The 26,675-nt window shown below is 54.3% G+C and overlaps 11 protein-coding genes across 11 annotated transcripts; 4 read left to right on the top strand and 7 right to left on the bottom strand.

The window, feature by feature from the left end:
• Positions 1–1,476: 1,476 nt before the first annotated feature.
• CH63R_10167 (Mitotic apparatus protein p62-like protein) lies at positions 1,477–2,769 on the top strand (the record flags this gene model as incomplete). The annotated part of the gene is made up of 3 exons (XM_018305141.1): positions 1,477–1,685; positions 1,808–1,949; positions 2,035–2,769. 3 exons carry the CDS (start codon positions 1,477–1,479, stop codon positions 2,767–2,769), a joined length of 1,086 nt encoding a protein of 361 aa, XP_018154565.1.
• A 193-nt stretch (positions 2,770–2,962) lies between these two features.
• Positions 2,963–4,114, bottom strand: CH63R_10166 (Aldo/keto reductase; the record flags this gene model as incomplete). The annotated part of the gene is made up of 3 exons (XM_018305140.1): positions 2,963–3,672; positions 3,722–3,842; positions 4,007–4,114. 3 exons carry the CDS (start codon positions 4,112–4,114, stop codon positions 2,963–2,965), a joined length of 939 nt encoding a protein of 312 aa, XP_018154564.1.
• Positions 4,115–5,290: 1,176 nt separating this feature from the next.
• CH63R_10165 (YdiU domain-containing protein) lies at positions 5,291–7,201 on the top strand (the record flags this gene model as incomplete). Its single annotated transcript, XM_018305139.1, has 1 exon — positions 5,291–7,201. The coding sequence occupies one exon, from the start codon at positions 5,291–5,293 to the stop codon at positions 7,199–7,201; it is 1,911 nt and encodes a 636-aa protein (XP_018154563.1).
• Positions 7,202–8,916: 1,715 nt separating this feature from the next.
• CH63R_10164 (NADH-ubiquinone oxidoreductase 78 kDa subunit) lies at positions 8,917–11,442 on the bottom strand (the record flags this gene model as incomplete). Its single annotated transcript, XM_018305138.1, has 5 exons — positions 8,917–9,034; positions 9,090–10,994; positions 11,131–11,182; positions 11,233–11,256; positions 11,328–11,442. The coding sequence occupies 5 exons, from the start codon at positions 11,440–11,442 to the stop codon at positions 8,917–8,919; spliced, it is 2,214 nt and encodes a 737-aa protein (XP_018154562.1).
• Positions 11,443–12,157: 715 nt separating this feature from the next.
• On the bottom strand, positions 12,158–12,790 carry CH63R_10163 (Acyl CoA binding protein; the record flags this gene model as incomplete). Its single annotated transcript, XM_018305137.1, has 1 exon — positions 12,158–12,790. The coding sequence occupies one exon, from the start codon at positions 12,788–12,790 to the stop codon at positions 12,158–12,160; it is 633 nt and encodes a 210-aa protein (XP_018154561.1).
• Positions 12,791–13,731: 941 nt separating this feature from the next.
• CH63R_10162 (acyl CoA binding protein) lies at positions 13,732–14,770 on the bottom strand (the record flags this gene model as incomplete). Its single annotated transcript, XM_018305136.1, has 3 exons — positions 13,732–14,284; positions 14,369–14,666; positions 14,755–14,770. The coding sequence occupies 3 exons, from the start codon at positions 14,768–14,770 to the stop codon at positions 13,732–13,734; spliced, it is 867 nt and encodes a 288-aa protein (XP_018154560.1).
• A 1,197-nt stretch (positions 14,771–15,967) lies between these two features.
• Positions 15,968–17,255, bottom strand: CH63R_10161 (RNase3 domain-containing protein; the record flags this gene model as incomplete). The annotated part of the gene is made up of 2 exons (XM_018305135.1): positions 15,968–16,936; positions 16,989–17,255. The coding sequence occupies 2 exons, from the start codon at positions 17,253–17,255 to the stop codon at positions 15,968–15,970; spliced, it is 1,236 nt and encodes a 411-aa protein (XP_018154559.1).
• A 447-nt stretch (positions 17,256–17,702) lies between these two features.
• Positions 17,703–18,182, top strand: CH63R_10160 (Mitochondral 37s ribosomal protein; the record flags this gene model as incomplete). The annotated part of the gene is made up of 4 exons (XM_018305134.1): positions 17,703–17,741; positions 17,795–18,000; positions 18,052–18,098; positions 18,160–18,182. The coding sequence occupies 4 exons, from the start codon at positions 17,703–17,705 to the stop codon at positions 18,180–18,182; spliced, it is 315 nt and encodes a 104-aa protein (XP_018154558.1).
• Positions 18,183–19,457: 1,275 nt separating this feature from the next.
• CH63R_10159 (Pumilio-family rna binding repeat protein) lies at positions 19,458–22,068 on the top strand (the record flags this gene model as incomplete). The annotated part of the gene is made up of 4 exons (XM_018305133.1): positions 19,458–19,565; positions 19,690–20,787; positions 20,851–21,477; positions 21,535–22,068. The coding sequence occupies 4 exons, from the start codon at positions 19,458–19,460 to the stop codon at positions 22,066–22,068; spliced, it is 2,367 nt and encodes a 788-aa protein (XP_018154557.1).
• Positions 22,069–22,847: 779 nt separating this feature from the next.
• Positions 22,848–23,850, bottom strand: CH63R_10158 (uncharacterized protein; the record flags this gene model as incomplete). Its single annotated transcript, XM_018305132.1, has 3 exons — positions 22,848–23,024; positions 23,092–23,643; positions 23,746–23,850. 3 exons carry the CDS (start codon positions 23,848–23,850, stop codon positions 22,848–22,850), a joined length of 834 nt encoding a protein of 277 aa, XP_018154556.1.
• Positions 23,851–25,280: 1,430 nt separating this feature from the next.
• On the bottom strand, positions 25,281–25,974 carry CH63R_10157 (Ribose-phosphate diphosphokinase; the record flags this gene model as incomplete). Its single annotated transcript, XM_018305131.1, has 3 exons — positions 25,281–25,357; positions 25,410–25,713; positions 25,771–25,974. The coding sequence occupies 3 exons, from the start codon at positions 25,972–25,974 to the stop codon at positions 25,281–25,283; spliced, it is 585 nt and encodes a 194-aa protein (XP_018154555.1).
• Positions 25,975–26,675: the final 701 nt, after the last annotated feature.

Below are 26,675 nucleotides of genomic sequence, written 5' to 3'. Positions count from 1 at the left end.
GGTCCAGCAACAGTGGGTGGTGCGTGGTACTGCAGGAGGAGCAGCACAGCAGAACGTACCTTAGTGGGTGATGTGGTGGACAGGTGGGTGGTTGGTGTTGCGCGCAGGTGTGGGCAGCCCACTGAGCTACGTATCCGTACCCCGTACTTCGTACACGTAGGTAATGACTGCACAGCTACCTATTTTGAGCACGCAAAGTCTTGTTTCCCGGGCTCCTCGTGTAAGTGACTCATTTAAACGATCATCGGCATTAATGTAGGGGGTTTCCCACTTTCCCCTTTCCCTTTCCCCTGCCTACTTAAGTTGAATATCCGTCGAATACGCAGAGGGGAGAAGGATGTTATATTGTTACTCCTTAGGATACCTAGGTAGGTAAGGTAGCCAGCCCGGCTAGATTGGACCAACTGGGCACGGCATTGTGGGCGAACAGAAGAAGGGAAAAGAACAGGTGGGATGCAGACCGGGGTCCCCCTCCAGGGCTCCTTCCGCCTGCCTTAGTGAATAATGAATTTTCCCAGGGTGAGCCACGTGATTTAGCGGGGAGGTCAGACGGTTGTTCGATTGGATGATGAGGCATTGAATGCGGGGACAGTTGCACCTGCACGATTCTGGCGCGTTCAGGGCGCGACCATCGCCCTCCACACACTCACTGTCTCGTTCCCCGTCTTCCGAATGACTGACAGTAGCAGCTCGGCCCCTCAGGGAGAGTATAACCCAAAGGGGGTTGTCAGATACCCTGTACATCTCTAGGGCCACCAAAAGAAGAGAAGAAAACATACTCTGTACAAAAGAGGTTATTGAATATTTGTTTCTCCAGGGCGAACGGTCGGTCCTAAAACCAGGTAGTTGTCCTTGCGGGTGACCCCTTCAAATCAATAACCCAAACAAGCACAAAGCCGTATCCGTAGCGTCCTGTTTATTTACTGACAGCCTTCACAACAATAACTCGGAATCGCTGGCTAGGTATCCGTACGTTCCCGCTCTCCGTGCCTTTCCGCCTTGATTCCCTCCTTCCCCAAGCCGAACGTCTGATCCCAATGGTGCCTGAGGCTGATGCTCGAGCCCCTTCTGCTGCCTGGTACCTGCCTGGCCTACAGCACTTGCCTGAGTGCGGTAGCTGCCTGCCTAGCTCTGACCCTCAGACAGGCAGGACCCTCTTGTCAGGCGAATGGCTTCTTCTCGTCCGCCCTTTACTTAATGTCAACAAACTGCCAACTACGGAACTGATGCTCAGTCAACACGTCTCACCTTGCCGACTGTCTCACAAAATCCCACCCAACCACAGCACACTCACAAACCAAGTCGTCAGTTTTCCGGATTCCAACCCTTCGAACCCAATCTTGCAGTCCCTGAAACTCAGCGACACGTTGACCACGAAGGCTCTCGGCCTTACTTCCGAATTACACTCGCTGTTGATTGGGCCGGCGAAACATCTTGGGGCACGCAAGGGGCAATTTACTGTACCTCTAGTCAGTCATGGCACCCGCCAATGTTCTACGGTTTCCCCGGTCAGACAGTGAAGGCGGCTTTGTCGTCATCCAAGCGACGCCCACTCGGTCGAATGCATTGGATGTGAAGTTGGTGGGAACTGATGGCGTGGAGCCGTATGCCGTGTTCTGTGAGTCGAATGCTCGTCATCCCGTTTTCATGGCCGAAGATCATTGCGACCCGGGCGAGTGGGTCTCGTCCGATGCTGTTTCATGCGCCGAACTCATGGACCGCCGTCACGGAACTCCAGGGGGACTAACAAAAGATGTCGTCTTGCAGTGCGTCAAGATAAAGTCGCAGCGCTCCGAGTCAAGAACAGTCCCTGCACAGAGGACGAATGGGTCTCTATCCTCACCGCCGTGCTGCGACAGGAGCCAACCAACGACATTGAGGTGCTCGCCGATGTCGAAAATGAAACGATACTCACTTTGACTATTCGGAAAAGGGGGGAGGAGTTTACGGTAAGTATCGCTCGCTCGAACCTCTTCCCAGCCTTGCTTTCTGGGTGGCCGGGCTGATGGCTGATGGCTGATGGCTGGCCTCTAGCAACGTCTCGGTTCCATCGAGTTGAACCACAGCCCACGCGAGCTGATTGAGCTATTTGACTGGTGTGGTCTATCGGCGCAGACAGCCAATGAGGCCAAGGAGGCTCTAGCTTCTGCGGCTGCCAGAGCAACCCAGCTTGAAGAATCCGTGCGCGAGCTCAAAGCACAGCTGGACGAGCTAATGGCGGCCAAGGAGGCCGACGAGTCGGAACTGCTAGAGAAATTCCGCGACCTATTGAACGAGAAGAAGGTCAAGATCAGACAGCAACAGAAACTTTTGGCGTCTGCATCCGTCGAGCCCGCCAAACTAGCGCAGGTACAGAGCTCCCTCCAGGCCGCAGGTAAAGGCCATGCGGCGGCCAATTCTAGGCCAGCCAAGAGGAAGGCTGCCCCCGCACCCGGCAATGACGATAGCTCTTCTGATGAAGGCTTCGAGAAGATGGACGTCGATCTTGCCATGGAACCAGCTTCTGGAGGATCAGACCAAGAGCGCGATACGACTGAGGACGAGGAGGAGACGGCAAGTGAAGACGATGAGGAAAGTAACCAGACAGCGCCAACGTCTGTCAAGCAGCCAAAGTCTCACGGGGCTTCACAGTCGAAGGAAAAGGCCCCTGCCGCAAAGAAGGAGGCTCCTCCTGCGAAGAGAGAGCTACCTTTTGCTAGAATGAAGCCAGCTCCGAAGTCACCACCTCCGCCCGCTGGCAGCGAGACTGAGTCCGATGACGAACTTTGAGATGCTCAATGACGGAGGCCGGCAGAGTTCACGACGTTCCTCATCATTATTGACTCTAAAAGCCGTCTCAGCCATGGTCGCAGAGAACACTGGCAAACGTAACAGTTTCTCATTAAGTATTCACCTATAGCTACAAAAACAACTGCTCGACGCCATGGTCTCGAAATTCAGAACAACTGGAAAGTGGACTGGCTCAGCTCCTATCGTTGGGGTCGAACTTATTCTTCCAGAACCGACGGAAATGCTTGGTCTCGCCAGCCTTTGCAATCTCATTCACCTCCCGTGGCGTGAGCTTAATGGCGGGCAGGTGGTTCATATAACTCTGGAGCCTTTCTTCCTTGGAAGAGGTGGTGATGGTGATCAGACCTTGGTCGATGCACCATCGAAGTGCGATGATGGAATCGCTCACGCCATACTTTTTGGACAAGTTGGCATAGATGGTCCTGACGGAAGATTCGACGTCGGAAGTGATGGCGGTCAGGGGGCCATAGACAGAGACGGCAATCCTGTTCTTGCGGTGGAAATCCAGCAGGTCGCCATGCTGCAGATGAGGGTGAAACTCGATCTGGTTGATGGCAGGAGGGATCTTGGCCGTCTTCAAGATGGCCTCGAGGTGGGGTTGGAGGAAGTTGCTGACGCCGATGGACTTGGCCCGGCCGGATTCCTTAATGGCCTCGAGATCTGCCCATTTCTGCTGGAGCTCCTCGTCCGAGTCGGCGAAGAAGGGTGCATGGATGAGGTAGAGATCCACGTACTCAAGACCGAGTTTCTCCAAAGAACGCTTGAAGGATTCTTCGGTATCCTGCTTCTTGGTTCCGCTGATCTTAGTGGTGACGAACAGCTTCTCTCTGGGTACGCCGGCCTTCTTGATAGCCGCGCCGAGCTCTTCTTCGTTTCCGTAGACTAGCGTGTGTTAGGGCGCCCACTAGTGCATGTCATTGTTTGTGCATACCTTCGGCGCCATCAAGATGACGGTATCCGACTTTGATGGCCTGGACTGTGTAATCGACGATTTTATCATCAAAGCTTGCGCCGCCAGATTTGTAATTGGCCGTACCCAGGCCGTAGGCGAGCTATTGATGCGTCAGCATGAACAGAGTCACTGGAGTAAGCCGGCTGATTTGCAGCGGGTTTACTCCTAGCTGAGGCTCTAGGGGCAAGCTCGGCGCTGATACGCATTGCCGAGCGGCGGGTCCCCCGCGGAGGTGGGACTTGTTCATCTTAAGTGCCGACTTACCATTGGAATCTTGTTGCCATCGTTGAGCGTCAGCCAGGGGATGTAATCCGTCTGCTTGGGCGGTGTTCCCGAAGCATCGGGCGTGAAGGTGGACAGGATCGAGTTCATGTTGTGATTACTGAGATTGGGATGGAGAGGTATAGGAAGGAGCGGTGACGATGCCTGGGCAGAGATGTTGAGCAGAGTCTAGAGATTATTACTCTGAGCTTATGCGGCGGTGTGTGAAGGACGTTGAGGTTGACTCCGGTAACGGGAACGAGAAGATGGACCAGGGGAGGCAAGGGGTTGTATTTCTAATCGGATGGATCTATGCTTGTCGTTGCAGATGGAGCTTGAGGGGCATAGGGTTATCAACATGATGGGACGAGGAGCGAAAATACGGCAAGCACGATTGTTTGAGTCCGCTCTCCGTTTCGATGACCTGCAGTGCCTGTCGAAATGCAGGAAATCGAGAGGACCCCTCACCACGCCATGCCGGCCAGCAATAGCCGAGACGTCCAATTGACATCACCGAGGCACTGAACAGCTTCGTAGAGGTTCGTCACACGAAGACAAAGATGGCGCTTTGAGGAAAGTGGGACTGGACTGGACTGACACACTGGGATTCCCCCCACTTGCCCCAATTGGAGCTTGCCAGGGCGTACTGAATTCCCGGGATGGCGGGGGCATTTACAGTGACGCCAATGGTGACGACAGTGTTGGAGCTGTTGCGTGATGGAGGGGAGCAGCACACGGGCCGTGGACTCTCCAGACTTTTGGGGGAGGGACCGGGACCCCTTTCGGTACTGGAAAGGCACCCGAGAAAGTGGTCGAACATACGGATACGGAGTCTGAATTCCCAGATGCCTAGGTATCTACACCTAGGCAAATGATGAGTGGACTCCGGGATCGGAAACCCGTTTGTCACCAATCGGTGACCCGTCGAAGTGGACGCCGATGTTCTATCCAGGTGCACATCGTGCGGCTTAGGTCAGCATGGCGATTTTCTAGAATCCCGTTGCCACTGGAGCTCGGGGGGTGGTCTTTCTTGTCCGTCTTGCCTGTCTTACACCAATCATTAGCAAAAACGAACGCCTCCGCCGACGGCATTTTCACCAGAGCTATTTCTTCTATTGTACATTTTATTATCCGAGATAATATCCATTTTCTCTTCTCTTCGCTCTTACAATCAACCTGCATCTTGCCTGTTGCATCGCACGCTCCCATTGACTTGCAAGAACTGCGTATATGCTCTCGCGACTGCTCTCCCGCCAAGCCGTCCCCAGAGCCTCCAGACTGCCAGACATGGCCGCCCAACTCTCCAACGGGTCGGCAACACCTAAGCCCGCATCAACCGGCCGCGGCCTTCCGATAGGAAACCTTCCCAAGACATGGACCTACACATCGTCCCTGCCACCTGATTCCCTCTTTCCGACCCCGGCCGACTCCCATAAGACCCCTCGCGACCAGATTGCCCCGCGGGGCGTCCGCAACGCCGCCTTCACATGGGTCCGCCCCGAGACCGCCGAGGACCCCGAACTCCTCGCCGTCAGTCCGGCTGCCATGCGCGACATTGGCATCCAGGAAGGTGACGAGAAGACGGAGGAGTTCCGCCAGACCGTTGCCGGGAACAGGCTACATGGCTGGGACGAGGAGAAGCTCGAGGGAGGATACCCATGGGCGCAGTGCTACGGCGGGTTCCAGTTCGGGCAGTGGGCCGGCCAGCTCGGCGATGGTCGCGCCATCTCGCTGTTCGAGACAAGGAACCCCGACACCAATGTGCGATATGAGCTGCAGCTGAAAGGCGCAGGCATGACGCCGTACTCGCGGTTCGCCGACGGCAAGGCTGTTCTGCGGTCAAGTATCCGCGAGTTTGTGGTTTCTGAGGCGCTCCATGCGCTCAAGATCCCAAGCACGCGCGCGTTGTCTCTGACGCTGTTGCCCAAGTCCAAGGTCAGGCGTGAGACTGTCGAGCCGGGTGCGATCGTGTTGCGATTCGCGCAGTCATGGATTCGCCTTGGAAACTTTGATCTCCCCCGCGCAAGGGGTGACCGTGCTATGATCCGCACCCTGGCGACATACGTCGCCGAAGACGTCCTCGGTGGCTGGGAAACACTCCCCGCGCGCCTCGAGAACCCAGACAAGCCCGGCGAGTGCCTTGAACCCGCCCGCGGCGTCCCCGCGACAGACGTCCAGGGCCCCGAGGACTCGGCCGAGAATCGCTTCACCCGGCTATTCCGCGAGGTCGCTCGCCGCAACGCCCTGACGGTCGCGAAGTGGCAAGCTTATGGCTTCATGAATGGCGTGCTGAACACGGACAACACTTCCATCATGGGCCTGAGCATCGACTTTGGCCCCTTCGCCTTCATGGACAACTTCGACCCGGCCTACACGCCAAACCACGACGACCACCTCCTGCGGTACAGCTACCGCAACCAGCCAACCATCATCTGGTGGAACCTGGTGCGCTTCGGCGAGGCGTTGGGCGAGCTTCTCGGCGCCGGTGCCGGCGTGGACGAGGACGCGTTCGTTAAAAACAGAGTTGAAGAGAGCGAGTCCGAGACCCTCATTGGGCGGGCTGAGAAGCTCATCATGCAGGTCGGTGAGGAGTACAAGGCGGTTTTCATGGCGGAGTACAAGCGCCTCATGACGCAGCGTCTGGGGCTCAAGAACTTCAAGGAGAGCGACTTCGACGAGCTCTTCAGCAACTTGCTGGACACGATGGAGACGCACGAGCTGGACTTCAACCACTTCTTCCGCCGCCTGAGCTCCGTCAAGCTGTCGGACATCGCAGACGAGGAGGCCCGCCGTGAGACGGCTGCGCGCTTCTTCCACGCTGAGGGCGCTGCGGGCGGCGAGAACAAGGGCCGCGCAGACATTGGCGCGTGGCTGGGCAAGTGGCGCGCGCGTGCTGTCGAGGACTGGGGCGAGGGCGCCTCCCAGGATGTTGAGCGCGAGAAGGCTATGAAGGCGGTCAACCCTAACTTTGTGCCGCGCGGCTGGGTTCTTGATGAGATTATCAAGCGGGTGGAGAAGGATGGAGAGAGGGATGTGCTAAGGCGGGTGATGCAGATGGCGCTGTACCCCTTTGAGGACAGCTGGGATGGCAAGGATATTGAGGGACAGGAGTACAAGGGAGACAAGGCGGAGGAGGAGCGATGGGTTGGGGATGTGCCCAAGTTGAAGAGAGCTATCCAGTGTAGCTGCAGCTCTTAGGCCGATGCATTTGGTCTAAGTAAATATATCCAATGCCTGTCATGAGTTGAGATGAGTTCATTCCGTTGATGTGCCAATCGTCAAAACTAGTTGTTAGTTGAGGTGAACTCTGCCTGAATGTCATTACTGACTTCAGAGGGCGACATAACCACTTGGTTCAAGGAAATATATCTCTCTCCCATTGTCAGCGGAGCCCGGGAAGACATTGTAAATGCTTGATCAGACCCAGGAGGGAAACCCTCTCAAGTATTGAGCGGGGAGCAGCAGCACACTACCAATGTCGCACTCTATGGCGATGTTAAGACACGCAGCTATGAACCTAACTTGCTAGCCGAGGAGGACCTCTTGATTTCAGCCAGGTGCACATAGAGTTTCGCCGAACCATAACACTGCATCAGCGACACATCTCGTTTCCTCTTACAATATGCGAGTCTCCAAAGCAAAAGTCCCATATTGACACCAACCAACACCCAGTTGCTGTTACTATAGAGATGGCCATCGCGCCAATGAATCAACTTGTTTCTCGGAGCTCAATTGCATTTTCTTGTACATTTTTCCCTTATCAAGGCTTTTATACATGAGTACGAGCATAAACATGCAACAATACTAACAAAAACATATTGACAGGGCCCTGTACCTGACACCAGCCTGGGCAATTGGTCGTTTGCCGGCCTCCTAGACTGAGCAAACACAGAAGCCATCGCTCACACCGCTTCAGCCTTGATCCAGACACTCATATCCTGTTTTTTTTTTCACCTGCTCTGTCGCGCAAGGAGAAAGAGCATACTTGCTGATTGGAGTAAAACTTTCATTCCAGAAAACATGGAGGGCATCGAAAACTTGCTGACGGCTAAGATGATTCGAGAAATCAAGGCTTGGGCGAAAATGTCCATCGCAAACGCCACACTCCCAACCTCCAACACAAAGTTGTACTAGGATGTCAATACAGCCGTTTGGAAGGGAGGCAAGTCGACGCCCGAATCTTCGTCATGGGCCCTGGGAATTCGAATCGTGGCCTTGTAGTAGAATCTTCCGGATCTTCAAGAGGCCCTCGAAGCGATGATTCGATTGATTGAGAGGATATCCGCTGGCACACCCCTCACTGAAGAGCATTGCCAAGCTCCATACAAAACGATGCTCGACCGGGTTGTGTATGCAGAGATACCTCTTGTATTAGAGAGAATGGCACCTTGCCTAACAATGCCAGCAGTGTTCATGTTGCTCCAGGATGAACGGCCAGTGCTGATACAATCAGAATCACATTATGTGAAGGAGTGTTCTCCTATGCATCCAGCAAAGATTTGGACAGAAGGCAAATATGTTCCTGGCAGAAAGAGCAACCCTCGAGATCGACGTTCTAGCTACCCAGTACCATCTATCTGACAACATCTCTCAATGTTTGGCAGATACGGAAACCTGGGCCTTCGCTTGTCAACACTAGCCGTGTCAGCACGCCGTCTTATCCTGGATTGGAAAGCGGCCGAGCAACAGTCGCTACGGATCCCTTGTAGTACAACATCATGGAGACAGCAGAAGAGCATCCTGAGAAACATCGAGTCGTCACACGGTACCCAGTTTAAGGTATTTACTTTCTTCTTCAACTACTCGCCTCACTCTACCCACGCGTGCTATTATGTACAAGCAATGCATCCATCCCAAACAAAGGAGCCTTCTTTTCTTCGCTTCTCGCCAGTCATACTCGTACAGCCTGTCCCTCATGCCCCGTACGCAATCTGACCCATCGGCCTGTCCTCCTCCATGCCTGGCGCCATGAAGTTGGTCTTGGGGTTGCCCGTGGCCTTGGCTGCGGAGCAGCGGGCCATGGTCGGTGAGCTTTGGCAAAATGTTAGTGTCATTTTCACGTAAGCGGGCGTCGGCATTGACTAACCTTCTTGAGATGACGTCTGTGAAGTAGAAGTTGTCGATGACCTTCTTCAAGGGGGTGCCGCTGGCCTTAGAGCCCTTGTTCTGGTCGACGAGCTGAACCTTGCTCAGCTGCTGCAGAGCGACGGGCTCAACCACATCGTAGGCCGCCAGGGCCGGGCTGACCTCAACCATTCTGTCGCGGAGCTGAGCAACGTCGTCATAGGGCAGAGGGGCGCCGAGGAACTCGCTGACGGCACGGATGATCTTCCAGTCCGTACGGGCAGCGCCAGGGAGAGAGGTGGCGGCACGGGTCATCTGGACACGGCCTTCGGTGTTGATGTACGTGCCGGCCTTCTCGGTGTAGGCAGCACCAGGGAGAACGACGTCGGCGATCTGGGCACCGCGGTCACCGTGGTGGCCCTGGTAGACGACGAATGCATTCTTGGGGATGTCTTTCTCAGAGATCTCATCGGCACCAAGAAGCCAGACAAACTTGGGGGCGGTCTCGGCAACCTCGGTGGAGGGAGTGACGAAACCGACCTCGAAGGCACCAGCGCGGGAAGCAGCTCTCTGGAGAACGTTGTATCCGTTCCACTCAGGAGTGATAAAGTTGGCAGCGTTCTTGTCAACGAAGGCACCAATGGTCTCGTAGAAGGCCTTGGCGTCAACGTGGTCAGTGACACCAGAGCCCACGATGATCATAGGGCGCTTGGCAGACTGCAGCTTCTTGCCAAAGGGACCGGCAAGAGCCTGCTTCAAAGAGGCGTGGTCAAGACCAAGGTGCTCGAACTCAAATGTGGAGTCCCACGTCTCGCCAACAACACCGATTTCGAGGTCAGAGCGAAGCCATTGCTTGCGGATACGGGCGTTGAGGACAGCGGCCTCGTGGCGGGGGTTGCTGCCGACAATCAGGATGGCATCAGCCTCCTCAATACCGTAGATCTTGGAGTTAAACAGGTAGTTGGAGCGGACGTCGACACCGTGGGCGATGGGCTTGCTTCCAGAGGGCATATCAAGAGCCAGGTTCTCGGAGCCCAGCTTGTTGGCAAGATCCTTCATGGCAACCAGAGACTCGACCTCGGTCAGCTCACCAGCAATGACCTTGAACTCGTTGGACTTGGGCTGGAGGTGGTGGTAGGCGTTGGAGATCTCGGTGAGGGCCTGCTCCCAGTCGGCGGGCTCAAACTTGCCCTCACGGCGGATCAAGGGCATGGTCAATCTCTGGGACTTCAATCCATCGCAGGCGAAACGGGTCTTGTCGTTGATCCACTCCTCGTTGACGTCGTCGTTGAGTCTGGGCAGGATACGCATGACCTCGAGGCCACGGGAGTCGACGCGGATGTTGGATCCCAAGCCGTCGAGAACGTCGATGGACTCGGAGTGCTTCAGCTCCCAGGGTCTCGCGCGGAAAGCGTAAGGCTTGGAAGTGAGGGCACCGACGGGGCAAAGATCGATGACGTTGCCGGAGAGCTCGGAGTCAAGATTCTGCTCGAGGTAGGTACCGATCTGGATGTCGTTGCCACGGCCGAAAGAGCCCATCTCGGGGGCGCCGGCAACGTCGTTGGAGAAACGAACACATCGTGTGCAGTGGATACATCTGTTCATGGAGGTCTTGATGAGGGGGCCGATGTTCTTGTCCTCGACGGCACGCTTGCCACCGACTTCGTGGAAACGGCCACGGTCGCCACCGTACCGCATCGACTGGTCCTGGAGGTCGCACTCACCACCCTGGTCGCAGATAGGGCAGTCAAGAGGGTGGTTGGCGAGGAGGAATTCCATGACACCCTCACGGGCCTTGTGTGTGATGGGGGAGTTGGTCTTGACGACCATACCGGGCTGGACGGGCCATGCGCAGGAGGCTACGGGCTTTGGGGCGCGCTCGACTTCGACCAAGCACATACGGCAGTTACCGGCAATCGCGAGCTTTCTGTTGGATTTGTCAGTCGGGGGTCATCCCTCGTAGCGGTTATCGATTCGGTCGAAGAGAGTCGTACTCATGGTAGCAATATCTTTTTGCAAGTCAGCTAATGCCAATATGTTTGGTATTCAATGGCTAAACGAACCTAGGGATTGTGACGCCTGCCTTTTCGCAAGCTTGAATCAGGGCGGAGCCGGCTAGAGAGTCGTGAGCAGGAGTCCCCGGACAAGGCCACATCGTATCTCACCTTCGACTGACACCTTCTTTCCGTCTATATCTCTCGTCAGCAATCGCCACAGAAACCAATTGGGGGCCCTTTCGCAAGAGCGGGCTCATCCGTACCAACTGTGAGCTCAACTTCGGCGTTCCTGCGAGCTGTGGTAGCAAAGGTTCGCGAGGCATTGGCGGCCTGCTTGCCAGTCCGCCAAGCCGAACGTGCTAGAGTATGCCGCAGCATCGTGTCGCCTTGACGGATCGAGACTCAGACGGAACGGGGGAGGGCGTTTTGGTGGGAGGGCGGATTGATATTCAATCGTTGACGTCGGGAGGGAACTGCTCTTCTGTTCCCGGGCCATGGGGATTTGGTGGCGCTAGTGCGGAAATCGCGATTAATTTACATCGGCCATGATTGGTCAACCCAGTCCGTAAGCTATTCGCCGCCTGAGGCAGCAAGAAACTCCTCCGAGCACCATATAGTCTTCGGAAAATTTCGTCGCAGAGCGCCCTTTCTCTTCTTTCCTCTTCACTTTAAATTGTATCCGGACACTTATCGTAGGTGAGCTTGAGCGTCGCAAGATGCTTCAATCGAGCCTTCCTCTATCTAGTGTACCTAGATGAAGCATTTTTGACGCCGTTTATGGAAGCATGGGAGAATCCTTCAATGACCGTTGCCTCTTACCGCCGGTCGTTACATATCATGATGAGCACACGAGTTTTTAAAGACTTGACGTGTGTAATATTTGAAACATCGTGATGTCTATGTACAAAGCATGTTGCAACGTTATTTGCGAAAGGAATACGCTATACGGACAATGGATGAGTCCTCGAGCACGAGTTCAGCTCGACTCTCGTATATCGCCTAATTTTCCGGCTTTCTGGTTGAAAGCACCAGGCATCTCGTCAACTCATCTGGACATGGACGTTGTTGCCCTTCAGGCCACCTGCCGTCGGTTCTAGCTCCGACTTGGTTCGCCCTCCGGCTCCTTGTTGGCAGCCGACTTCTCGAGCGCAAGTTCTCTCTCAAGGGCCGTCTTGTAATGGGTTTTGATTTCCTGCGCGTGGCTAGCATATCCTGCCAACTGGATCAATGCTTGGCCACAGTTGTAGAGCGACCAATGAAGTGCGGCCTGTCTCGGAGGCATTTCGCCTGGGAGTTCCGGGCACGCGTACGTCGATAGATGCCGGTTGCTGTAATCGGCACCGTGAGGAACCGGGGCATTGACGTATTCCATGATGAGCTCCTCCTCGCCCGGCATGAGGCCCGTGGTGATTTCGTGGACACCTTGGGATGCCTCCAGCTTTTTTGCGTGCTGCAGAATGCGCCGATGCTCTCGCTCGTAGATATACACAAGGTTCTGCTCTACAATGGCCGTGTGCTTCTCGATGTTTCGCTGGCGGAGTTTCAGGCGGTCGACCTCATTGGTGGGGGCATCGAATGGTTCGAAAAGGCTCTCTTCTAGAGGGACGAACATGGCCATCGCTGGAGCGCCTGACATGAGCATCGGTATGTCTTCCTCTTCCATGGGGTCGCTGTTGTCGCGCGCCTTCTCTGAAGCCTCTATTGGGTTGCCCGAGTTCTCTTGCATCTTGCCAATTAATGTTTGTCTGTGTCAATGCGTACGAGCGCCTGGCCAGGCGATGGCCGTGGAAGTTGCTGCTGTGAGGATGCAGTGTTACAGTTTCCACGTTGTGGCGAATTGCTCATGGTTAAGTGTGTGTGGGGTGAAAGTTTGAGGTTGAGATCTCAGCTCGTCTAGAACATTACCTTCGAGTGAATAGGTAAGCAAGGTCTCAAGGCCATAATGAATGCTTCACATGATTCCAAACCTAGCCTTTATCACTATTTCTGGCAAGTATCACAAGCTGCGCTTTCACACTTGCTTTCGTGTTTCCGATTACTTACTCGGAATGCTGTTCTTTCTTGATTGAAGTACGTGATGGGCTCTAGGATTGTGTGGACATACATAAATTGTTACCGCAACGAAACAGGACGGTCACCGCGCAACACTGAAGCGTTTTGGCTGCGCTTATTAAAAATACGGATATCGCATTCAATATGAGCAGAGGCCCTCTCTTTATGATCAATCTTAGATCCAAAGGGACCTCCGTCGCCTGACTAGCCGTCCGTCCAGTCGTCCCATAAGACCCTACGCTCGGCTCGGCTTTTGAGCACCACTCGCCAGATGATGATGCCTCTTCCAGACCCATTGGTTGGAGGTGTGGCTATGAACTCGTCTCCCGCAACTGTCCGTCTGCTGTTGACAAGGGCGAGATCAGGATCTGTCTTGGCGATATGCAATGGAAGATTGAAACTTATGTCAGTGGGACAATGCGCGCATGTTCTCCCAGAGTGAACCAAGCTTGGATTGGCGTGTAAGTCGCGCGGGCCTTCCGACCTCCCTGGGGGCAAGTGACAGATATGGCCTTGCCCAGATGGGTGGTGCCGGTTCGTCGCAGAGAGCGGCATCGGTAGCTCCTCAGCCCATACACCTGCAGGTTGCGCCCCTTACCACCCGTCGCGTGGTTGTCATCTGGACGGTAAGACGTTCCTCACGTATTCCCTCATCAACTTCACCCCGGCGCGGACCAAGTCCTCCAACCTCCTATCCTTCCGCTTGCGCATCCACAGGAGGATGAAGGCCAACAGGACCGCATCGATGGCGAGATGTTTTAATACCACCCAGGTGAACCACCGTATCCAGGCGGGGAAACTTCGCGACTTTTTCGATTTCCACTCCCTTCCTGTTGTGATTTGCTCTCGTAAGGCCGCGACCTCGGCCGAGAGCTTTTCCAGGGCGCGTTCCACGCTCCGCGACCAGTTGCTGCTCCTCGCAAGCGCGTCCCCTTCCTCCTCTTCGTTGTAGACAATCCTCCCGACCGAGTTTCGTTCGGCGGCGTCGTCTTCGCTCATGGGGCTTAGAACCTTCAGCGGTCCTTCGGAGTCAGGCAGGGGATTCTGATACTGTCGCAACTGGCCGGTATATCCTGTGCCTTTCGGTGAGGATTCGGTCGAGCTCGGGCTGTTGTTCTTAATTTGGTTCCATACGAATTCGAGTTCCGCGACAAGTTCCTTGGCGTCTCTGCATCGAAGAGTCAGTGGGACCGCGATGCGCAAATGCCTCTTGGGAGGGGGGGGGGGGGGCAGATGGAGAGATCGGCCTTACGGTGTCGTCGCGAATTTGTGCATCGTTTCGATCAATGCCTCGATATATCGTCTCTTCGCCTCCGTCCGGCTCAGGCCCTTCTGGGAGTTCCATGCATCCCACTTGTCCTTCTCGCGCTGGAGCTCATCAGCTGGTATGCCGGAAGCCGAGGTCGGCCGTTCCATGACGCCATCAACGTCCCCCTCCATCGCTTGCTTGTAGAGGCCATAGAGTCGCAGCCTGTCGGACGGCGGGGGGCGCGAGGCCCCCGTTTTGGGGATTTTCTTGACGGTATTTAAGGCATGGACGAACACGCGATCTAGAGAGGGAGCATGAACCGCATTAATTAGCCGGGGAATTGCTCTCTCCACAGCGGGAGGAAGGTAAAGTTTTCTTTCGCAACTCACCCACAGAGTCAGCCATCTAGAAGATCCTTGAACCAGACGACTTGGATGAGGGGAGAAGGGAGGGAGAGGGCGCGTTTATGGTGTATAGGTATCCGAGGTGATCTGGTTCGGCTGGGTCGGGGTTTTCAAGTAGTTCGGCTCAATCACACCGGGCAAAGATGACTTAGATGGGTTCACCTAATGGAGCAAGGTACCTTGGCCACGGGAGCTGAAATTGGCGAAAGAGGTGACAGGTGCTGGCAGAACGAGTAAGTTAGGAATCCAGCACACTGACATACATAATGCGAAAGCTCCGCCATGGAACTTTCTCTCCGCTCGTCGTCCAAAGAAAGGAAGGGATCTGGTGGGCAGAGAGGAAGCGGCGTCGATGGCGGGTGCTGGCAGGATAAGCAAGGTAGAGAGCGAGGCAACGTAGTTCGGTACCGGCAATCAGCTGTTTATGATTGCTGGGCACGGGGGGAGGGGTGGGTGGTGGTGGTTCGCCCATGTTAGCAGCAGCTCCGGTAATTGTCTTTTGCCTCGGCCGCAAGTCACGCAACGCAACGCAACGCAACGCAGCGCAGCGCGACACCAGCGGCAACCGGAACACAGGGTTTAGAGTGGGCGGTGACCCCGTGAGTGCGCGGGCCTGACGCGGGCTTGTCAGGGGTTAGGTTCTCCGAGATCCCCGACTAGCAAATCGCCAATCCAGTCCCATCACCCCCGCGTCTTCTCGTCCTGCTAGGCTATTAGTATACGGGTACCCAGTGAAGGTGGCTAACCGTTTTGCGGCTGTTGTTGTCGGCCGAGACAAGGAAACACGTGAAATGCGGGCAGCCTAAGTTGCGGGATGCTCCATGAGGTATTGACTTGTTTGCGTCTTCGATTTTGACTTCCGTCAATTAGCGCCAGCTTCTGCGCTGGGACTGAACCGGGTCCGTGGGGAGCCAGCATGATGTCTGCGGATGTGCATCGTCGTTCGGCATTGGACTCGGCTTGAGCGCACATTCGCTTTCAAAGGCTGTCGCCAAACAAGACATCCGAGTTGACATCCTCCATGTTTATCCATGGTCCCTTGCCTACATCCCTCCCATATGGGCATGGGGGGTTTAATTCTGTCACTGCGTCTCATTTTCTTGTTCTTCCCAAGCCGAGATTCGAGTGCCCCAACCAGCGGGCTCGTCATTTCTTCGCCTCTAATCGAGATTGGTATCATGGGTATAATATAGACGCCCTAGTCCGATGCATCCTCCGTCTCCCCAAGGGCTGCCATAAACGCCTTTTTCTTCTCCGTATAGACCTTCATCAGCTTCTTGTTGTCCAGCGCCATCTGGGCTGCTTTCTGCCCCGCCTCCTTCTTGTTCAAATCACTCCCCGTGCCTAAAAGTTTGTTCTTCTCCCCCCATCCATCAAGAAAGACACCGACGGAAAAGAGAGCCAGCTTCTTGTTGTACTTGTCCTTCTTGTTCGCGCTGGGCAGGTCCTCGTAGCGGATAGTGATGCCTTTTGCACCAATCACCTGGCTCAACCGGACCTTGGGCGCGATTTGATTCTCTTCCGTCACAGTCTCGCCCAACTCCTTCACTATCCCCATCCCAGGGTTCCTGGCGCTTGTTCTGATCTGATCCTTGATCGTCATCGCCCAAAGTGCCTTCAACCATTCCGCAGCCCGGGGAAGACCGTGGACGGGATCTGAAAGGACGACGGCGGCCACGTATGCTTCAAACAAGTCTCCGCGGACCTTCTTGATTTCGTGTGGTTTGGCCACGACGGGCAGGTTTCCATTAGGCCTAAACTCCGCCGGCAGTTTGGCCCTTTCGAAGAGCTTGTAATGTGCAGAATACTCCCCGAGGTTGGCGTTGCGAATAAGAAGTTCTCTTATCTGAGAGCATTTTCCAGTGGGCATCCCCCCAAACGTCTGGAAAATGAGAGATGATGAGATCAACTCAACGTAGGCATCTCCTAGCCACTCGAGGCGGTCGTAACTGAGGTCGCTCTTGTGCTTGACTACCCCCACGTGGGTGAAAGCCGCCATTTTCAGAACTGGGTTCGAAATCTCAGGAAGAGGCGGCATCGAGTTGGGAATGTCTGCTGGTGTCCATGGCGTGACCAGCGTGAATGAAGGGATTGGCGGTGCAGTGGACGTCGGCCCCTCGCGTGGCGTGGGCAAAGCTGCGTCCATCTTACTTTTCGAGACCTCGTTCTGGCAAAAATCAGAATCTAATAATCTCGTATCGTGGCAGGAGAGGCTTTACCTTGCTCACATTATTCTCTTGAGCTGCATCAGCCTGGGTGGGCCCCTCGCCGGCCAAGTGCTTGAACGAAGGCAGTAGTTTTTTGCTGAGGCGTCGGAGATTTTGCAAATCTTCGTTCCGATCAGAAGACACAGATTTTGACCCAGAAAAGGCTTGAAGACAACTGATGAGTTCATCGCTGTGGTCGAGAAGCAACCCTAGTGCCTCGTCTGCTGTGTGTCTTCTCTTGCTCGGAGGTAGCACCCCCGAACTTGAACGCTTGCTCATCCTGTCGTTTTTAACCACCGAGCAAAAGTAGAAATGCAATTCCAATTTTTCTGGAGTCACGACACACTATGTATACAAGTGAAGTCTGTTTGGCAAAAGAAGATGAACCCTGGGGAACACGGAGTAAGGATATCTATAACCTTTACACCTTCAGTCCTGGCTGGGGATACTTCATTTACAGGCAAAAAAATCGACGGGGCATTTCTACAGGTTTGGGTTGCGTTTCTATGCAATAAACAGGGGTTTGATAGTGCAACTTTCATGCGACAGGGGGCCTGAGTGTACGTCTGTGACGGTCAATCAATGGCCCGATATCCGGATCCAATTGGTCGGCGCAGCATTGACCGGGTGGGGCCAAAGTTGAACCTCACGGTTTAGCTAAGCTTGCTGAACTTCGCGACAAATTTCCGATCATCGTCTGAAAGTGCTCTTGGAAGGCATGCAAAGATGAGTGTCCCACGCGCGAGGTTACTGGACCTCATGAAGGTAAGCAATGTCTCGAATTCCGGCGGCTCGAATCCGCTAACTAAACGGAACAGGCTCAATGCGAAGTCTTCGCGGCAACTTTCAACCCTGAGGGAGTGCGGACGGGAAACAAGATCCTGCGCCAACGTCTGAAGGGACCTTCCCTCGCATCCTACTACCCTCGCAAGGTCCTTACCGTCCAGGACGTCCAGAGGGAGTTCGGTCCTGAGCTCACAACGATCGACTTGGAGGAGCTGGACCGTACGGAGCACATTGCTGGGTATGCTTAACTACAAGGTATACCAGGAGCCGCTGTTAACCCACGATGTAGTCTGAAGGCCAGAGGAAAGGGTGCACCCAAGAAGAAGAAGACGAAGAGTAAGCCTCGCCGAAAATGTGCTGCGATACCAAACAGAAGTACTGACCGACCATCTTGCAGCTGAGGGGAAGAAGAAGAGATAAGCGCGTTTTCGCTAGACTGTACGATACGATGTGCAACTACCGAACGAACCACCCGACCCATGTCCGCCGAATTACCCTTTAGACCGAGCCGCATGGGTAGATGCTGTTCTGCCCTCCGAATCAATGCGATGATGCGACAATCTTCGTATGGCATGTTGGCATCTTGGGAACCACGAAGTCCGTCGGAAGAGAGTGCCGTGGCTGGCGACAATGATGGGGTTGAGAAGGATGTCTGTAGATATCCAATGTAAAAATAACAAGGACCATATCATGCCACAAGTTAAAAACCTGGTATGGAATTGATTCGCAGGCATCTTAGAACATTTCTTGAATTTTCTTGAGATGTGCAGATAGCTGGTCTTCGTGGTGATAAGTTTGTATAACGCTCTCCCCAAACACGTTAAGCTGAACATAGCTGATTGTGATGGGAAGTATACTACAGCAGCCTTCGGCTCCCATTCTCATCTTGAACCTCGTGTTATGCTGAACTTGAAATCTCTGTTTTAAGCACCCTGAACTGGTGAAGCTTCTGTATTTGAGAAACCTAAACAGGGATTGAGCTGTTGAATACAGAGCAGTGCATGTGCCGCTGATTTAAGACGGGTTCGGATTTCGTCTTCTGCCAAGCTGCACCAGGCGCAGCAGGCGGTTGTGTAATATCGATTGTTGGCCTATATGGACAGGCTTCTTGTTTGGAACACCGAAGCTGACAACCGGGCAGTCTAGGTCGAAAGGTCAAGCAGGTACCGACATATCTTTCTTCGGCAGTCATTGACTGCAGAAGGAGGAGGTGGTGGAATTTCCTGTAAGGCGACCTCTTTCCGATTATTTAAGTACCAAGAATCCTTTCTTACCTCGACCAACTCGACAATGTATCACTCCTACTTCACCTGGGACTGGCTTGGTGAACAAATCACCTCACCTCGTCATTGCCAACTTGCACACCCAGGAACTAGTGCGGTCTGCCTCAAGAAAAAGGTGCCTGACCCAGGTGCCCAGAACCTGCTTCCTTCCCTGCCGTGCCTTCCACTGCTTCCTCCTTTGAAGTTACTTCCCCCCTAGCCAACCCCAAGGTCAAAAGCCTTTTCTCTCTTCTACACCCTTCATCACCACAAATTCCTCCCTCCACATCAGAGACACAATTCCACCAACACTCCCCAATTTGAGATCCTCGACGACGGAATCTTTCCCATCTTGTCTCACCTTTTGGCAACACCCCGTCTTACTTACCGCGAAGTATTGAACCTTCAACCGCACATTGTGCCAAACGACACGATGTCTACACCTCCTCCTACGGGAGATACCCCCAACCGAGTCTCCCCGGGAGGCTCGCAGTCTCGTCTCCAAGAGAGCATTGGCCAGTCCCCCGAGACAACTGCTATTGTACGTACAATCCCGTCGATGCTTGCCTGTCTACTTGACCGGCGCCTGTCTCGACAGGCCAGGTCTTGACAATGCTACCCAACCAATATTTGTGACGACTGGCCAAGCTAATCAACAACTCAAGGGTGTTCCGGCCTTCAAGCAGAAGCCGACCGTCGTGACTCTGGCTACATCCAAGCTTGTCAATCAGAACGGTCTTAAGGTTGGTTCTTCCGCCCACTATCTGCCACCTCGCTCACAGCGTCGACAGAAGAAGACCAATCAGGATCCGAGCACCATTGCTGGCACGAACCCCATGGATATGTTGCTCGCCAAACTGTCGGAGCAGCAGGCCGCCCTCGACCAGCAGAATGAAGCTCTGAAGAGCTCTGATAACAACAACAGTCTGTACTCGCGCGGCTTTGACCAGGCTCCCTCAACGACTAATTCCGTCCCCATCATCCCCGCGACGGATTCGTTCCCTACGACTGCCCCCACGACCCGCCCAGCTAGTGCTTCCCTTAAGGAGAACCACGGCAACATAGAGGAGGTTCTTCGACTCAAGGTGGAGCTTGCCCGGGCTCAGAACAAGATCTCTCGCCTTGACCATGAACTTGCCCAGTCGCGTTCCATCAAGCAGGAACCTGACCTGATGACCCAGCCGTTGATTCGTCCCAACATGCTTGGCCCTGAGAACACTTGGGGTCCCAATGATGACAGCTCTTCGGACGCTGGTGGTCCTTCTATCGGCGGATACGGCCGTTCTCGCCCGATCTGGGGTAGCCAGCGAGGCCCCCCTGCTTTTGCCAACCACAGTATGCCAGCCGCCCCTTCCGATTCGCAGCCAGTTGGAGGTGACTGGTATGGGAGCGGCCGTGGTGTCTTTAACCAGGGCTACATTGATTCTGCTGCCACCTACTCCATGGCGGATACCTACCGAGGTGAGCGCATGAGCCAGGACACGGATATGTTCTCTCGTCCCCCTAGCAGCCGCCGAAACAATCGTTTCGACAACAGCCGGTGGCCTTCCCCTCAGCCCTACGGCGGATCCAACTTTGGCGGACACAACTATGGCAATTTCACACCCTCGCCTGCTCCGTTCGACAATATGGGCGGAGGCCCAGGCAGCGCCTCGGGAAACATGGGTGCTGGCATGTACCAAGGCTACAACCAGCAGCCCATTGGCAGCCCACTCTCCCCTCACGCAACAGAGTTCACCACTGGTGACGGATGGAAGACTGAGGTATGTCGAAATAGTCAGAGAAAAGAAGCTAAATCCCGAGAACTGACTCATCCCCTTGCACAGTCCATCGCCACCGAGGGTCAGACGTATCTTCCCACCACCGAGCCTCTCAACTACCGCCGGCTCTTGGATCGCAATGTCAACTGCAACTGGAAGTACATTGTGGACAAGATTGTCTGCAACAACGACCAGCAGGCGTCCATATTTCTGCAGCAGAAGCTCAAGGTCGGCACCCCCGACCAGAAGTATGAGATTGTTGAAGCCATCGTCGCTCAAGCCTACCCTCTCATGGTCAACCGCTTCGGGAACTTTCTCGTTCAACGTTGCTTCGAGCACGGAACCCCCGAGCAAGTCGTCAAGATTGCTGAGGCAATCCGCGGCAACACTCTCAGCCTTTCGATGGATCCTTTCGGATGCCACGTTGTTCAGAAGGCGTTCGACTCTGTTCCCGAGGAGTACAAGGCCATCATGGTCCATGAACTCCTTCGTCGAATTCCTGAGACGGTCATCCATCGCTATGCCTGTCACGTCTGGCAGAAGCTTTTCGAGCTTCGCTGGTCCGAGTCTCCTCCTCAGATTATGAAGTTCGTCAATGAGGCCCTGCGAGGCATGTGGCATGAGGTCGCCCTGGGCGAAACTGGCAGCTTGGTTGTCCAAAACATCTTTGAGAATTGTCTCGAGGAAGACAAAGTAGGTCGACGTCATCTTCGTTGTTCTAGGAGGTACAGTGCTAACTAGTCATCACAGCGCCCTTGCATTGAGGAGGTCCTTGCCAATATTGACATCGTTGCCCACGGCCAGTTTGGAAACTGGTGCATTCAACACATCTGTGAGCATGGCGCGCCGGCTGACCGCAGCCGTGCCATCGACCACGTCATTCGCTACGCCGCCGAGTACAGCACCGACCAGTACGCCTCCAAGGTCGTTGAGAAGTGTCTCAAGATTAGTGGTGGAGAGTTTCTCAGCCGTTACCTTGACCGAGTTTGTGAGGGACGAGTTGACCGCCCCCGTATTCCCCTTGTCGACATTGCCAGCGACCAGTATGGCAACTATCTTATCCAGTACATCCTCACCCATGCCGGCATGCAGCACCGCGAGGTGGTCGCTGCCCACATTCGCAAGCACATGGTGTCTCTTCGAGGATCCAAGTTCGGCTCCCGTGTGGGCATGCTCTGCACCAACCCAGCTGTCGCGACCCGTCCCGGCCCTGGAGTTGGCCCTAGCATGAACCGAATGGGAGCTGGTCCTCGTTACAGCGGCGGTGCTGGCGGCTACCGTTAGACCATGACATGGAGTTCTCGAAACTGTCACAATCAACCCGAAACTGTTCTCGTTCTGCGTCACTATGGCCTCTCTGGCACCTGATTCTTTCACCCTCACGTCGATTTTCTTCCAGTCTGACGAAGTAATCGACACACCTATTTTGTCCGCGCTTACGAAACAATTTCCCCAGCTATTAATTTACAGATCAGCTGTCATCCTACGCTCAGCAGGTTATCACTTGTCTGAGTGCATTGGACACATCATGGTTATGGATTTTGCAACATGGATGAGGCGCGTCACAGTGGCCCCCCAACCCCTCGCTTGGGTGTCGAAGTTGCACCACAAAGCCCAGCCAGAATGCTTTCATTTACACATGGCGGTTCATGGATACATCCACATATTCTCTTGACACGTCCTCAGTTGCATCAAACCGCTAGCTGGACAAATCGGAGTAGGACGAGAAAGGCAAGGAAGGCAAGCAAGTATGGAATATCAGAAAACAACGATAGTGATTGTATGTAGTATATACCGCATTCCAGCTACTTTGGAGTGTGGAGTTGATCCAGATTGGACAGCATCTGTGGCAGTCCTCAATCAGTCGTTAGGTAGTTTCCCTAGAATGTTCCCCCAAAAGTTTATGGTTCCTGAACTTGCTCCTTTGCGAAGCCAAAAACTTCCATATGCGTCCTATTTGCATCTAAATCAGTGCCCAACGCCCTCGCCTTACTTGAAAATCATCGTTTTCTACCAAACGCCACACGCATCACTTGACAAGTTCTAGGTACTTCTTCACGAGCTCACGTCTCCTTAATTGCAGTTTCGACCTCGGGTGTCGCCACATCATCCAGCGGTGGAAACTCATGATCAACCACTGAGGGACTCTCGATGACTCCAACAGAGGAGGACTCTGCAGTCGTGATATCCTTCTCCCAAGGTTTCCTGGGCGCTGCCCGTTTCCCAAAGGGTTTGACAGACTGAGAGGTCAGTAATTCGGCGATAGGGAAAGGGGGTTGTGAAGAAGAAGACACCAAAGAAACTTACTGCGTCCCTGACCACGGTGTCCGGGATCTGTCTAATGCCGGGGATGGGAATGCCCTTCTGGATCATCTCGAGCATCTGGGCGAAGCCAATCGGGTACGCGGGCTCGTCGCCTCCTTGGCCTGGCCCGTCTGCTTGCGAAGCTGGGTTGCGTTCGACGTAGAGATCTGCTTTAGGGGCCGCTGACTGCCATGATGGCGCCGGTTCCGGGGCGGCGGGGTCGGCGGCGGGTTCGTCTTTGTCTTTGCCGGTGCTCAGGTTGTTGAGTTTGGAGGTCAGGTCTGGGACTTCGTTCGCTGGGTCTGCGCCGCTGCTGCCGGCTGTCGCGGAAACGGTGGCGGCGTCTCGTGCACTCGTTGACTTGTACTCCTCAGGCAGGATGTCGGGCGGCGTGTAGTCCGGACGTCTCGCGAGCCAGTCCTTGTACCTCGCGAAGTCGATGGTGACGCCGATGCGCTGGGCGTAGTAGAAGACCCGGGCGTGGATGGCGAGGTCGGAAGGTGACCCCTGGGGGTTCTCGGTATTGGGATCGCCGAGTATCGCTTCCAGGCCGGACTGTCTGGTGGTTAGTTTGTCCGCGGGAGATGGAAGGTCTGCGATACGCCCAGAACAGGGAGTGGAGCGGAGGAGCGAGAGGTGGGATAGATGGGTGATTACCATGAACGCCTTATCCCTATTCCAGGGGTACGTGTCAAAGGCCTTGAACATGCCATCCTCGTCTGTGATGGCGCGGATGCGCTCTACGCCGGAGAGCGTCGCCATTGTGGGTTTGAATTCCGTCTTGTTGGGACGGTGAGTATAGTTAGTTCAATTGGGAAGCGCGAGCTTGGGATCTGTCGTCCATTGAGGCAGGTGCCGAGGTGTGGGTGGTGGGGTTTGGCGGGGGTGAGCTCTTGTTGATAAGATAGGGGATCCCATTGCTCCATTCAAGCAGCACCACTCTTGATATAGGGCTTACTGCGCCTAGCTTTCAACAACATCCGATATGGTGTAGTGGCCAACATGATGCCCTCTCATCTCTTTGAGAGGTTAGGCATAGCCCCGAGTTCGATTCTCGGTTTCGGAATGCTTTTGCAATTTGTTCCTTTACTCTTTTGGGTTCCGTTTCTTTTTCCTGCTATCTATCTTATTCTGTTTTCTCTTTCCCCCTTCCTCTGTTTGCATGTCATAATGAAGCATCTTTCTTCTCAGGGCTTTAGAATCGCAGGGTGGCTGGCCCAAGCGTCTCGCGCATCCCCACTCTGACCAACCCTATTACCAAGGTAGGTAGGTACTTGTTCTAGGTACCACCAGTATCGGTGCCCCGCGAAACAGACTCGGTGGGGGCTTGGAGATGCTTCTTGGCCTGGAGAAGCTGGAAGGAATGTAGCTAAGACATCCTTGTTGTTTATGTTCTGAATTTAGCGCGCCACGCTCGGTTCCTTTCCAGCTGGAGGTCGGGATTGTAGGGAAAACTAACATTCATTCATATAAACCTGGCATGAGAGACACTGTGTTCTGCGGGGAACTGACATGGGCTATGTTCATCTTAATTGCTAGATTTCTAGTCTATCTTGTATGTCACGATGATCTACGAGTGCGCTCACGGTGCACGACCGGCGAAGCTTGTTCTACGGTAATTCTCATGTTCTGCATGGACGGGAAAAAGTCGATACTACTGCGAGCCCGCTTCTCCAGCAACCCCCCCAAGTTTACCAAGGAAATAGTCCAAGTTCGCAGAGAGATAGATAGAGTAGAGAACGAGACAAGAGTGTGTGATCCATCAAGACTTGGAAAGTTTTGTGTATAGCAAGGCCGCCGTTTCGAGCCAACACCGCTCTTCGGGTGTGCGGTACAGAGAGCCACCATCGCTATGGATGAGGTCCTATGTAACTTTCTCCTGTGTTGTGTTTGTGTGTTTGTGTGTTTGTGTGTGCGTGTGTGTAGCAATATGGCAAGCCGGATGGGGCTGCTTAGGAACCGCTCTGTTTCCACGGGAAACGAGCTGGTATGTCGTAGATAGTCGGTAAAAAAGGGGAAACGTCTAGAATGCCCTTGGCAGGAAAACATGCCACACTCAACCACCCACTTCCCTGTGCTAAACGCCTGTAAAAGCAACAGCCACGGTTGCCGAAATTCCCTAGAAGTTGGAATCCAATAAACCCTCCGATGCAAAAGCCGATGTTCTTTTCAAACGCCATGTGATGATGCTTTTAGTTGTGCTGGAAAAGGACGCTGATGGATTCGCCGTGATGGACGCGGCGAATCGCCTCCGCGAAGACGGGAGAAACTACTGTAATTTAGCATGTGTTCAAATTGACCGGGTGACCGAGGAGACTCACCGTCCAAGCACTCGAGCTTGGGGCAGACCCGCATGTGGTCTCGCTGGGGGACAGTGTTGGTGACGACCATCTTGTCAATGGCCGAGGCGTTGATGCGCGGGATGGCGTCACCGCTGAGAATGCCGTGGGTCAAGAGGGCGTAGATGTGAGTAGCACCCTCCTTCTTAAGCAGCTTGGCAGCTCGGGTGATGGTGTTGCCGGTGTCGATGAGATCGTCCACGAGGATGCAGACCTTGTCCTTGACATCGCCCACCAGCATCATGCTGGCGTTGCGCTGCTCGGTGTACTTGGTCGGGCGTCGCTCCTGGAGAAGAAAACATATGAATCCTGTGCCTTCCCACTCGAAAACTCAACGACCTACCTTGTGAATCAGGGCAAAGGCCATGTCCAGCTCATCAGCAATAGCGGTGGCACGCTTTGCACCACCAGCGTCAGGGCTGATGACAACAGCATCCTTGAAGTTGGGGATGTTCTGCTGGATGTATCTCTTGATGAGAGGCTTGCCGTACAAGTTGTCTACGGGGACATCGAAGAAGCCCTGATACTGAGGATCGTGGAGGTCCATCCTGCAATCATTAGCAACTGCTTCTCCAGGAAGCAATCAAGAAGTGCAGGCAAGCAGGGCAAAGTCATAGACCGGCTCTTGTGGGACTGGCAACAAAGACGCAGATGCAAAAAAGGACATCACGTCAAGGAAGGTGAAGGAGGAAGGAAACCTACGTGATCTGTGTGTTTTGTTAGCGCTTGCCATCAGAGTCTAAAAGAAGACAGGCCCATGCTTTCAAGCAATGCCCAGGTTTGTCTTCCAAGGGAAACAACATACCACATGGTCTGCTCCCGCGCAGGTCAAGAGGTCGGCAACCAGGGTACCAGCTTGGGCAACCCACTGCTTGTAGCCAGGCTTGGACTGGAAGCCATTGATCTGGTTCTGGTTGGCGTAGTCGTGGGTGGTGTAGCTGAACTGTGACGAGGAAGAGTCGTGGTTGATGCGGCCATTGCTGTTCCCGTTTCCATTGGTCTTGTGCTCGCCATTCCTGACGTAGTCAGAGGATCCGTTGATGCCGTTGCTCCGTTCCTCATTGAGCTTGCTCTTAGCCAGCTTGGAGGCAATACCATCAATACCGTTAGAGAGGGTAGCACTGCGTGCAATCCCAGGACCAGGAGTTGAAGGCACACTCTCAAACGTGTAGTTTTTCGATGCTTCTGCTGATGACTTGGAGAGGGGGGCGCCAGCCTTCTTGTAGGGAACGTCGGGTTGTCTCGAGT

This window comes from Colletotrichum higginsianum (genome assembly GCF_001672515.1).
Source record: "Colletotrichum higginsianum IMI 349063 chromosome 7 map unlocalized unitig_7, whole genome shotgun sequence".
NCBI lineage: Eukaryota > Fungi > Ascomycota > Sordariomycetes > Glomerellales > Glomerellaceae > Colletotrichum > Colletotrichum higginsianum.
The sequence above is the reverse complement of the archived record's forward strand: the minus strand, read 5'-3'. Positions and strand labels throughout refer to the sequence as shown.